The following is a 13,825-nucleotide window of genomic DNA, read 5'->3' as shown; positions in this document are numbered from 1 at the left end:
TTTTAGTGCAAATTTCTCCTAATATACACATTTTTGGAAGCAGTACTGACTGATATAGTTTTGCAAGGTATTTCCCCTAACACACTGCATTTTTGTGTGTTATTTTCACGAATATATGCATTTTAATGTATGAATTTTAATCCATGCTTTCCCCTAATATACACATTTTTGTACACATTTTCATGTTGCAAAATTGAATTGCAAAATTTGGAGAAGTACTAATTTCAAAGGGTAGTTGTGTTTTGCTTTGTGTATTGGTTCAAAAAGTGTGAATTACATAAGTTTCTCATTAAAATGCAAACAAAATTGAATTTCTCCCCCATTCCTATTCCTCTTGCAGTGGATAATTACAAGGGTATGAGAGTTTTTAAGCACTAACATGTGTACAGAACACTAAAGCAGAGAAAATGCTTTGTAAGACATCAAATTGTACTCTCTGAAGGGGTCCAAAGTCAGCTATTGTTAAAATAGGGATTCTGAAATGCACAATGGCAGCTGTGAGAAGGAAAGAACATGCATCTGGCCCCATTATAAATATTTGAGCTAGTACTGGTTTTTCTTGTTTACTTCCATTCTCTTCTCCAACATGCAATGCATGAGGCATTTCTATTCGACATCACCTTTGTCTCTGAAGAGGTACTCAGATGCTTCATCAATAATAACTTCATTGTATATACTTTAAAAAACCCCAGTTTGTCATGAACACATTAAGGAAGGCATCCCCAGTTGTATCTTGGGAGACTGGAGTGGGTCAATAATACTGGTGTCAGTCACTCATCTGTTACCTGATTAAACAATGTTCTTTTCAAGAATTATAGACTAGATACCAGCAACAGACCATATGCCTGAACCATGTTCCAGATTGCATTTACAGCATCTAAGACAGGACCCAAACCCATATGGAAATCTGCTTTTGCCAGCAGTAAGTGACAGAGCTAGATACACCACTGATGCCTTGTTAAGTGGAAGCCTAATAAACTCATTATGGATCCAGTAAACCAACTAAGGCTGGGTGCTCAGAGAGTGGTCTCTCCCTGGCACAATATTCACAGAAATATTTATGAGAATTGCTGTTGAGCACCACTCTTAGTGCATGTCCGGATGGCCACTGCTTGCACTCTCAAGTCTGGTGTTGTGGCACCCAACCAGGAGTGTGAAATATTCCTGAGGGTAAAGCAAACAGTTTTCAGGGCACCTCCTTGCTCACTGTAAGAACATAACTATTCAAGATGCACAGTTCACATCCATATCTTTAACGTGTGTGGAATTATGATGTGGAATGTAAGAATTATAATGAACAAATGATTATTATTTTTAAAGTGGCCTTACATACAGCTTTCAGCTATCTAATACACCAGCATTCCCAGTGCAGGAAATGTGGACTAATAGTCTAGAAATGTATTGCAGTAAGGCATTCCCCAGTTCCTGTTTATATGATCAAGTATCTAAGGTACTGGTAGAACATTTTGTTGCTTAATAGGATTCTTTCCTTGGTAAGTCCTCAGGGGTTTCTCAGGAGTAGTTACAATCTATCAGCTAAATATGAATTTTTGTGTACATAGCAATAGTAAAATAGAATATTAACCCAATTGATCATTGCAATAACCATAACAGTCAATCACCTCAATGTGTGCTTAGGCAAGTGGTTTTGTTGCTGTTCTTCCTCTTGTTTTTAAGATGGCCATTTAACATTACAGATTAAAATTTTCCAACCAGGGGGGCATCAATTACTCATAAACAGGAGCTGACCTCAAAAGTACATCTAACTGCAAATGTAACATCAGACCAGCTATTCTATTTTTATGGTAATGATTAAGAACTAAATTTATGGAAACAACAGGGTAGCCTTTACTCAGATTTAAGCTCTAAGTCACAATCAGCTTTGCCATCCTCAAACTCTCTGAAGCTCATTCAGTTTCACCCCGTTAATCTCAATTTATGTTTTATAAGACTGAAAGTATACACTATTGCAGCAAACACAGATCCCCACGCCTGTGTTTGCTCTGTCAATGATAATGCAGGGATGGTGAGTCACTTGTAGGGAAAAACTGAGAGATGGGAAGAGGAAACCAAAGCATTCCTCTGCCCAGCAATTCTCCTCTCAGACCTTTCTCTCTCCCCCCCCCCCGCAAGCTACCACCATCCCTGGCTTACTTTTGGCCTCAGAGTCTAGCCAGGAAAAATAGTTGGGGGAAGAGGATGCATGAAAGAACAGGCAGGCAGAGGAAAGGTTAAATATCCCATCTGCGTGATTCCACCTTGCAAATGCTCATCATCCCTATACAAACATTAGCCTTACAAGGCAAACGTAAGTTTGGGGGATCTCATATTTGCTCCTTAAAGCTTATTTTGGTTTATTGCACACTAATATGTGTTGGATCCTGATGTGCACTATTAATGCAACCAACACTCTCCAAGTCAGAAAGAGCAGTTGGAAACTCTCTCTCTCTCTCTCTCTCTCGTGCCTGCAACAACATTCTCTCTCATCTGTTCTTTCTTTCCTAAAGGTAATTGCAGGACATATATTCTTGGATGCAGGGATCACCACGGGAAGTAGGATATTCAACAAATGCTATACTAAACAGCTGACTCCTGTGGAAGCTTGAGAAAAATGGGCAGAGCACAGCTGTCACCCATCGCATGCCTCTTCAAACATTATCCTTCTTTACAAGCACATTTGAACCTTCTCCGATCAGGCACCAAGCACAGAACATCACTTTTACCTGGAAACAGATTGCTTTAGCTCACATTCTCTCAGGATCACTTCTTGGGCCTAGCTGTGTTTGTTTGTGCAACGGAACATAGAGACAGAAGAAGAATGCTGCTGGATCAGGCCAAAGGCCCATCTAGGTCATTTTCACACCATATATTTATTCCACTATTATTCCACTTTAAACAGTCGTGGCTTCCCTCAAATAATATTGGGAAGTATAGTTTATGAAGGGTGCTGAGAGTTGTTAAAAAAGGTAAAGGTGTCCCCGCACTTATAGTGCGAGTCGTTTCCGACTCTTAGGGTGATGTCTTGTGACATTTACTAGGCAGACCGTATATATGGGGTGGGATTGCCAGTTCCTTCCCCAGCCTTTCTTTACCCCCCAGCATATGCCGGGTACTCATTTTACCTACCACGGATGGATGGAAGGCTGAGTGGACTTTGACCCCTTTTACCAGAGATTCGACTTCCTCCTTCCGTTGGAATCGAACTCCGGCCGTGAGCAGAGCTTTCTGCTGCGTTACCATCGCTTACCACTCTGCACCACGGAGGGTCATTGCTGAGAGTTGTTAAGGAGACTGTTATTCCCCTCACAAAGCTCCAATTCTCAAAATTCTCTGGGAAGAGCGACTAACTGTTAAACCACTCTGAGAATAGGAGTCTCCTAATAGCTCTCTGCATCCTTCACAAACGACATATAGTGAAAAACATGTAGTGTGAATGTGGCCCTAATCCAACATCCTGTCCCCACAGTGGCCAACGAGACACCTACAGGAAGCCCACAAGAAGGACATGAGTGCAATAGCTCACAAAAGCGAAGTGATGAAGGAGAACATAGTAGGAGGAAAGGATGGCTTCACTCCCATCCTGTCTGTCATAAGGTGGAAGAAAATAGACAGGAGCCAGCTGCCAAAATCTTCATATAATTTATTTATTTCTGCGATTATAAATTATAAAGCAGAAGCAAAAATACTTGTAAACCACCTGGCTCAAGAAGCTTCTTTTCAGAGTAAGATGATAAAGCTCCCTGCTACATTAATGCCTGTTATAGCTCTCTTCCTTCTCTCACTTCTCCAGTCAGTCATCCACAGCTCATCTTGTCCTTAGTCTTCTATGACATTTCCCCACAACATCTGTTTCATTCACCCATCTTTTCCCCCAACTTACTGTACACAAATTACTTTTTAAAAAGTGTTTATTCTCCTCTGTCTACTGTCCCTGGCCCTTAAGGTGCTGTTTTAGCTACTCTGTCTCTTTTTTTCAGCACTACACTTCCTGGGGATCAGCTGAGCCGCTGAGGGCTGATAGACTCACCTAAGGACTCTTCCTGGAGTTCCACCCTCCCACCAGAAATATACACTAAATGACCTGCCCAAAGCATTTGGGGTGGGGCTAAGCAAAAAAAGCTGACTGTCTCACTTCTTTATCCTTTACCCAGGCCTTTGACACCATATGTGTAGATATCTATATCTATATAATCTTTAAGACCCACCCACATCTCCTGACTGTAATTTGTTTTAAACTGATTTGTATCTTTAAATTGCTGTAGTCCATCCATGCTGCAATGTTATATTGAAGGGCGGGTAAGACATCAAATCAACAACAACATGATTATTAATTACTAATAATATTGATTATTAATCAGAGGGCTCCTTTGCCTTAAGAAATTGAAATTATTATTATTATTATTATTATTATTATTATTAGTAGTAGTAGTAGTAGTAGTAGTAGTAGTAGTAGTAGTAGTAGTATTGGCTTTCTTTGCTTTAGTTACCCAGTCTTTTAGACCTCTTTTCATAGCTTTCCAGACCCGACCCTTCCTCCCTTAATCTTGGTGTCTCCAGGCCTGTGTAAGGGTTCCTAGGTCAAAGTGACATTTTAATTCCCATGTAAATGTTGCAAGTTACTGCCTTGAGCCCCATTCCCTGAGCAGTTAGGATATTCATCAACCTCCCAGGGTCTCAAAGGAGTTTGACTATCATGATCCACAATCTCTGTGAATGCTGGGAAAATTTCCTGTCCACTTCAAAACTGGGTGGATTGACTGGGCCCACACTTGAACTTGAAACAAAAGAATTATGCCCCAAATGTGCATACCAAGTTTTTTTGCCCTCAGTCTTCAAGGGAAAGAATCCTTTTTCTTGCACTGCTTGGAAATACGTGGCTGAACTTGGCCCATATTTGAACGCGAAATACAGAAATGACTCCTGCATTGCAAGTTTCATTGCTCTACCATAAAATTCAAGGGAGACGTTGCACTACAAACGAACAGAAAACATCAGTTGTGTTAAACCAAAGGCCTCTCTTCAAGCTTGGCCAATAAGATTTGCATAAGTGAGGAACAACAAGGTGTTGAAGGTCTGAAATGATTATGTTTCTTTGTGTAATTCTAGCAGCAATGTTCCTTCATTATCATTCATTTATTACAAGGCAAAATTCAAGTAACACTTACAAAAAACCCCACCCCAAATCCACACAATCCTCAGCCAGGATCTTGAAAAAAAAGAAGACAGAAAATTAAGCAGTGTAATTTATCATAAATTTGGGGAGGAGAAACTGCAGCATCAAGGAGTAATAAAATGAGAGGATCTTATATAAAGCAGCTCTTCTGACATAAAGATAAAAAACTATGAATAAATGTGATTACATTTAGCAGACAATGTCTGCCAACATTTCCCATCCCTTCCCAAAATACATGAATTCAAGGAGGAGACTGAGATTATTATATCCTAAAACTCACAGCATACCCCAAAATTTTAAAATGCTAACATATCTAACTAAATAACGACAACTATTAGCTTTCCTTTCTCCAGTATTAATATTTGCTTTGGACAGTTACAAATGAGCAACTCTGCCTCCAGAAAGTAAACAAGCAAATCATTCAAACTAAAAAGAGATTTCTCTGTTCACTCCCTTTGACGGTTTTTTTTAAAGATGATGACAATGCAGCAAAAAAGCAGCAAAATCAATTTTGTTGCTTACTGTCTCCCATGATGCCTTTTCCAAGTTATTTTTGGTCGTTCTGATTAAAAATTTACTTCCTATGTACCACTGACAGCACAGTTCATTTCTGGATTAGAGTTTTGTGTATTTCTTCTACCTTCTTCTGTATCTTGCTTTACCTAACCATACAAAAGAGGTATTCTTCCTCTTAAGCCTCTGGATCCAAGGCCCAGCTTCCTGCTCTAGATAAAGGAGATCTAAAAAAGGATAGATATTTTGCTTTATTGTGTGTAACAAAAAGACACTGAACTATGTCTCTAAGAAAGTGTATACAGTGATACCTCAGTTAAGGAATCCTCCAGGAAGAAAGCTCCTTTTAACTAAGGCTTTACACTAAAGGTGTAACTGACCAGCTTTGTTTTGCAATGGATAAACTTTCAAGCCTGTCTTTGCTTTAAGGTGAAACTGACCAGGATGGGTCTGCCATGGATAAACTTTCAAGCCTATGTCTTTGCTTTAAGGAGAAACTGACAAGCCTGTATGTTTGCTTTGCATTAAAGAGAACTCTTGCTTTCTCCCACAGCTGGGGAGGGAATGATCCAATACATTCAAATGAGGAGAAGGAGTGGGAGTGGGTGGGTAGGCACCCTTTAAAGCCCCTGTTGAAGCTGCCCCCACCATCTATGAGCGAGTGTAGAACCTGTCCCTATTCTTTCCATGTTATTCCTACCTCTGGTACTAAAGTTTCTGCTAAAGAAGTAATGTCTAGGAAAGCATTTACTTTATTAACTGAAGAATGACTGTACTCTCCTTTGTTAGAGATTTTAACAAAGTTGAGGCCGGACAGTCACTTATTAGGGTTGCAGTAGGAGTGGATTTCCTCCATCAGCAAGGGTTGGACAAGATGGCCTTTGAGGTCTCTTCCAACTCTCCGATTATAAGGTTGGTTTGGGGTGAAGTGAAATCATGTCACACTGGAAACCCTTTGTGTTATGTGATAATTTGTGCATTTAACTTACAGCCAATGATCTTTGGGACAGGGTGCTCACATAGATAGAACTGGAAAACCAAGGGGCAAAGTACACATTATATGCTTAGGTGTGTAACAAAGGTCAGATATTTTGTCTTTGTTTTATAATGAAAAGCAGCTTTGAGTGGAAGTAACTCAGAGCAGGGGAACAGCAGAGGGAAGAGATGTTTGAGCAGTGGAGACAGGTGGAACCTGGTGGGGCGCCAATGAGGTCACGCAGGCAGAGCCTATGAGGTCACTCCTTGTGAGGTCCTCATCATCCTCCCTTGCAAAAAACGGTAAACACTTAAGCAGTACACTTGCATAGGTCCAAAAAGTGTCTTACCTTGATTCGTCATTCACCAAACATACACCATTCACCAAGATAAAATTATAGCAGTTATCCCAACGTCATACAGTGAGCTTCATGGCTGAATGGGTATTTGAAACCTGGTTTTTCAGGTCCTAGTCCAACACTCTAACCATTACACTGCACTAGCATGTGACATGATTAGGATGATGCTAAATGGAATACTATATATAGGCTGGCAAGATTATCAATGGCTGCATCTGGTTTAACCAGCTGATTCCCAATGCAAAACACAGTTCCTAACAGTGAAGGATGAATCATATGTACATTTATATTAATAATGCTCATTGTTATTGTTACATGAACAGGCCTTGTGGCAGTGGTAGGCCTGGTTGGAGGGAACTATTTCTGGGGTTGCCAGAACACAGCATCCCCCTACTGCTGTGCTGGATCAAGCCAAATGTTAATCTAGTTCAGCATTTTGCTTCCCACTATGGAAACTAGATGAAGCCGACAAGCAAGATTTGATGCCAGTAATGCTTTTCTGTTATTTGTCTCCTTCAGCATATTGAGAGGTAGACTGCCTCTAAAGGTATTGGTCAATTTATTGCTATATGGAGCCTCCAGCTTCAGAGGTAGTCTACTTCTCAATATGCTGAAGATGGGGAGAATACGTTGAAGTTTGGTGAATGGGGGAGCTGCTTGAGTGGGGAGATTTCTTCAGTGTGTGTGTTTTGAGGGCAAAAGCACTTTCTATTGTTAAACATAAAAGGCTTTTGGCGTCAAAACACACACACACACAAAAACCATCTCCCCTTCAAGCAGTTCCCCCACTCACCAAAATTCTCTCCACCCCTGCAACACCAAGCAATGAACACACACACCTCTCCACTTGAATTTCAATGCAGAAGCCTCCAGAATGCTGTCTTCTCCCCACCCAACAAAGCAATTGGCAATGAACACCCACACACACACACCCCTACTCTCCCCATCTCCCTTTATAGCCCCCAGATCTCACCAAAGAGCCAAGAAGGAAGGCAAATGGTTCCCCAAATCAATGAAAGCAAGCAGCCTCTCTCTCAAACCCCAACTCAGCCAAGAAGAAAAGATGTGCTGCTGCTGCTGTGTCAATTCAATAGCCACTATTCTCACACCCACTGAAATAAAAACAAGGTCTTGCCTCCTCCTAAACCAAGGAAGCCTGAGTTGTCTCAATCAGTTCTTCTCCTCTCCTCTCCTCATACACAAAAAATAAGTAAAACCAATGGTTTCTGCCATACCCAATTTTTTAGCTCAGCTGCAAGTGTGTGTTGAAAGTGAGGGAAGGGAATTATGCATGGCGCAGACTCAAAAAGAAGACACCCACAGGAAGAATGCATGGTCCTGACTGGCTGGGAGTGGATGTTCAGAGGCCTACGCAGCTCTGTTTATTTTCTGGGTCTTTTGATATGGGAATGAGTCCATTACCTACTAAGAGAAAAGAAGCGTGGAGGAAGCAAATAAATGAGTGTTTTGTCTACATTTCCCTCGCAGGAGAAAGAGGGTAAGTGCATCTAGGAAGCCTCTCAGTCAATGGAAATGTATTAATATTACTGTGGGTGTAATAGAAAGTCTGCCCTATGGCTTTGGAGGTTTTTTTGGGTTCAGAATCTTAGGAGGGCATCACCACAATTTGCCCAATAAAGCAGCATCCCATGTTTGGGACTTCTCCCACCAGCCATTTCCCCACACAACACCCCAGTTCCAGATGTGCTGCTCCTCCACTTATAAGCTGCCCCCTCCAAAAGCTCCTCTTCATTAAAAAAATAGTCAGAGTTTCATTACACACAAGTAGTTCGCCTCTGACATTCAAATCACGGATCAGACACATAACTCACCGAACAGCATGAGGCAATTCATTATCTCTCACCCTAAACAACTTTGCAAGGCGGTTGTAAGAAGTATAAAATGAGACATGAACATATTTAGAAGTTGGCAGTTTGAGGCTGAGAGTCCCCTAGGGGCTCGCTTTACATCATTCCCAATCTCAGCGTGTGTGGTGAGCCACTCATACACATGCGTTGGGTCACAACCATGGATGAAGTGATTTTCTCCATCCCATTAAAAAATCACTTTTTTAATGGAGAAGAGTAACTTCAAGCCTATTAAATGTACATGGAAAAGCTTGCCATGTGGAAAAAGGCTGCTGCAGAGAGCAACTTAAAGCCAGCCCTATTTTGCAGACTTATCATCTCTGTCAACCCTCAGACCTTATATTTAGGATTCAAGCCGCAACCTACACACACAGGGTACATTTTAATTATTCCTATTCATAGAAGTGTTCTGTGATTAGGATTTGTTCTTCCAGACTCCTGAAATATGTTCATGGAAAACTCAACCTAGCCCTGGGGCTTTTTCTCTTTGCCACAAACCTATTTTCCTGCCTCTTCTTTTCCTTCTTTCCTACACTTGCTCCTTGACCATCTTGACTTGAGCCCACAAATTCCATTTTTTTCTGCTAAACCAGTGCTAATCCCATCCACTCCTTAAGCAAATATTAATTTCCTTCACCTTGCTCTTTATTATCCCCTCTTGGCTTGGCCCAGCCACACAAATACCAACTTCTTTTTTAAATTGGTATCTAAATTTACTAAATTTGTACCTCATCTTTGGCCCAGTCCTAAGAAGTCTGAGCACTATATGCTTTTGGCAAGCCAGGGAAAACTTATAGACTTTGTAAATCATAAACACTGGAAAATGAAGAAAAAAAGTCTGACTTACTTTGGATGCGTGTATTTATCTATGAGGCTGACTTTTTCCACTAAATCTCCTCCAATGGTTCGGACTAAATCACAGAAGTCATTTTCAGAGTATTTTTCAGAGGGCAGCCAAAAAGAGATATCGTTGATCACAGGAGGATACATGCTGAAAGGCTAAACAGCAACAACAAAAAGGTAACAAAAGTTATGAAATTGCACTGGAGTAAGCTTTCCAATAGTGTAATACCGTTAAGCTATTTCACATTCTATGGTAATTGCACTGGATATTTTCTAGACAAACAGAACTGGGGGGAAAATAGCTCTTTAGTCATAGGTATATTGATCTAGTTATGCCAGAACTCAGGTCAGCTCGTGTAAGAACATGCTTTTTGAGAGCTATTCCTCCATAAATATTTGCAACGTAAATGGTAGCGTGGGTGTGTTTTTAACGTCTCGTGAGTTTAACAAGTGTTTTAAGGGTTTGATGTGATAGGTGCGGAAATGAAAGTTCTACAAGAAAACTAAGGATACTCTCCAAAGAGAATATATAGCACCTCGCGGGAAAATATACAGAGTTTGTGGACTGCTTTAAAAACTGAATATCTGATGAATATCTAGACATGAAAATTTAATGGGTGGCTCAATCATCCACACAACTTGTCTGGACCTGGATCCAGGAAAAGGATCCAACATATTCCCAGCCTATCTGGGAAATGTTGCAGGTCCCATGTAACGTATCAACCTACAGGCACTCATATGAACTCTCTTGCAAGTGTGTATTTGAGCTCCTAATGTTATTAGAAATTATGGTGAATTGCATCTTTTGGTCAGGATCCAAAAAAAGAAGATACATGCATTGGGGTATGTGTGTAAAGAATCAAATGACTGACAGAGCTTTGCTTCTTGATTTTAGTGTAGTAGCCACTCACTGCTGAAGAGACTAGCTGCTATTTAAATGGCACAGTGGTTTGTCTCCTTAAGGGCAGGAAGGGGAATGCTTTGATAAAATCAGAAAGCAAAGTTCTGGCTGTGCATGTTGTTCAGTCCCATGACTGACATTCATGCCTGTCTTTGGCTACAATCCACAGTCCAATTATTTACTCATTATTACTTATTAAAAATATCTATTATACACCCTTCATCTATAAGTACAGGGCAGGATGCAACACAAAAAACAAAACGAACAACTGTAAAACAATACAAATATAATCAAAAGAAATAGAGGCAGTTAAATACAGCGAAACAACTTTACTCTACCCCAGCATAGTCTTAGAATGACAACAGAGAAGCTGAACAGGACTTCAATGTAATGGCTCTGAAATGATTCTGGATTACAATGGCGATAATCAACATAATTATCATTTTAGTAAGTATTGCGAGATATCCTTTGAGCAGCAGCGGTTGCCTTTTCTGCGGAGAAGTTCCTCTCTTTGCCCGGCAGGTTTTTAAACATACCAGAAAAACAAAAAACAAAAGACCAAAAGAAATGTTTGGTACCATATTCATACCACAGCTGTGAAACTGTCTCCAACTATATATTTTCCCATGATCTCTAAGGTAATTGGTGGCTTCTGGTCAGCATCCAGCCTTTATTTTCTGCAGCTCCCTAGATCTTCTCTCCCACCTCAAAGTACAATGTACAAAGTGCTGCTTCTGACACAGAAGGCACTTCTATGAACAAGAAGTGTGAAGGACTCATTTGCCCTTCCCCGGCTCCATAGTGACACATGATGCTTTGTCTGTTGCATTTGACTTGGCCAGCCAGCTTCTCAAGGCATTTCACTTGGAAAGCAGCACCAAACAATACAAAAGGACCACATATGTGTTGTATTTTGCTTTGCCTTGCCATTGCTTCTTCTACCAGAAATTGGGAGATCACCTCTCAGGGTCCATAGAGCTACCTCCCAATTCCTTGATTTAGTGCACTTGCTAGTTAAAGAGACATCTATTTACTGGACTGGGTGATGCCAACATCACTGTGAGGGAGCCTTCAATCTCTCCCCCACCACCCAACAACTTGGTTGAGATAATTCAGACCCCTTGATTGAAAATGTCAGCCATCACTGCCTTACAGATTACCCCATACCTGAATATGCTTCAGAAACACTATGTGAAGACAGATATTGCTCTTTTGGATCAGGGAAGGGGACTTGTGGCTCTCCAGATGCTGTGGATTTCAACTCCCATCAGCCCCAGGCAGAATAGCCAATGGTTAGAGATGATGGGAGTTGTACTCCAAAAAAATAATAATTCTGGAGGGCCATAGGTTCCCCATCCCTTTTGGAACAAGTTTAGTACAGTAAATACCTAACAAATCCTCCAGAAAAGAAGCTCCTTTTAACAAAGTCTTTTTTGGGGTGCAGCAGGCGGGCACAGACTCTCACATAGTTAGAATGTGCTCCTTGTCTAGTGGATTGCAGCTGCTGCAGGCAGCTCTCTCATGTGTGGCTGGAATGGGGCTCCTTGCCAGGTGGTGCAGGCACCTTCACAGTAAACAGTACTTTAGGTCCCCTGGAAGCACCGTTTACTGCAGATGCACCTGCTTGAGTGTAGGGGAGGATGGTAGAGAGAGAGACCAAGCACAGGGTGGTTGTGGTGGTGGCTGCCCCTTGCCTGCCTGCTCAAGTGTACAGAGAGGAGAATTGTGCTCAAAGCTTTAGATTGCTATAACAAAATGCTACATGATAAAAGAAAAAAGGCAAGGCAGGCATCTCTGGATGCATTTTTGAAGAAGCCTTCAAGTGGTCTGTATGCAAAGTTTACCTGATCTGGTTGTTTAATTGCAGACATGCATATTGTTAGTTTTGAATAAAAGTTTACTGAAATATGTTGAACTGTTCTTCCATTTTGTAGTGTAGGAACCTATCCCTATTCTTTCCATGTTATTCCTCCCTCTGGTACCAAAGTTTCTGTTAAAGAAGTAACGTCCAGGAATGCATGTACTTCATTAACTGAGGTATTTATGTATACATTTACACTGAATATGAGAGCTGATTCACACAAGATGAAATTTCCTGCAAGAAAACTCCTTTAGGAAACTGCCTGAAGATCACATGTTCTTCATCCCATTTAGCAAATGAGGTATAGTGACTAATGTTACAGGCTAGAACTGAGGTGACCTAGGTTCAAATGCCCAGTCAGTCATGAAGCTCACTGGGTGATCTTGGACCAGTCAACATCTCTCAGCTTGGTCGATCTCACAGGGTTATTGAGTGAAGGGGAGAACCATGTATACTGCCTTGAGGAACAAACAACGACGACAAATAAATAAATGGGTCTCTACAGGAACTCGCCAGCCTTGGGAGCATCTGAGGATATGTATACATGGGAAAATAGATAAGCACTCATCACACATGGTAAATGTATACTTTCATGTAGAAATTATGTCATGTGACACAGGGTACTAACTGGATAGATGCTCTGCATATGTTTATATAAATACTTTCTCCAAATTGTTGTTATCACACTCAAGGCTTTAATGATAGGGTAGTCTAGCAATTGTAATAAATAGAGGTCTGATCAAAATGTATAAACATTACCTAATAATCTTTTTGGAGAAGTTAAAATTTGGGCTGAGCCAAACAGAAGGCAGCTTTTCAAGTTCATCTTCCTTTGAAAAGCGTCCCCACTTCAGCAATTTTTCGGGGAAGCTACAAACAGGTTGAAATGTTCACAATGTAGTCACCATTCTCGCTCTTTCAAATCCATTTTAAAATTTCTTTTAATTTTATTTTTCCTCACTGTGTGACCTCAGACTGTCAGGAATCACATAGTAGTGTGATGACACTATGAGACTACATATGGGCCACATGGCTAAATGTTGTGATAGTCAGAGTGAGGACAAGCCTTCATTTCCTGACGCTGCATTGGTTTCACAATGATGTCATGAAGTCAGTTCAGGATGAAGGCAGGAAGCATTGCTTTCACTTTGAATTGGCTTCATAATGTTATTATGTGGCCAAATTTGATTGGCTTAATAGCACTGTGGCACCATCTTACTCATGAAGTAATCTCCAAATGACTATCGGGGGGGGGAGGTAAGTGGATCTAAAGTGAAAACAAATATGAACACATTTGAAAAAGATCCGTTTAGCATAGGTAGTTTGGGAAAG

General features: G+C 40.8%; 1 protein-coding gene across 6 annotated transcripts in view; it reads right to left on the bottom strand.

Annotated features, from left to right (window-relative positions):
* Positions 1-13,825, bottom strand: part of FARS2 (phenylalanyl-tRNA synthetase 2, mitochondrial) — a 378,326-nt gene that overhangs the window by 111,756 nt on the left and 252,745 nt on the right. For 5 of the 6 annotated variants that reach the window (XM_061591178.1, XM_061591172.1, XM_061591205.1 and 2 more), the window contains one exon: positions 9,736-9,887. In XM_061591178.1, coding sequence (XP_061447162.1) covers positions 9,736-9,887 — 152 coding nt within the window. Of the gene's footprint in view, positions 1-5,724; positions 5,914-9,735; positions 9,888-13,825 lie in introns of those variants that run through there. The other variant, XM_061591215.1, reaches the window with a different exon arrangement.

This window comes from Rhineura floridana, chromosome 1 (assembly GCF_030035675.1).
Source record: "Rhineura floridana isolate rRhiFlo1 chromosome 1, rRhiFlo1.hap2, whole genome shotgun sequence".
NCBI classification, from domain to species: Eukaryota; Metazoa; Chordata; class Lepidosauria; order Squamata; family Rhineuridae; genus Rhineura; species Rhineura floridana.
The sequence above is the reverse complement of the archived record's forward strand: the minus strand, read 5'-3'. Positions and strand labels throughout refer to the sequence as shown.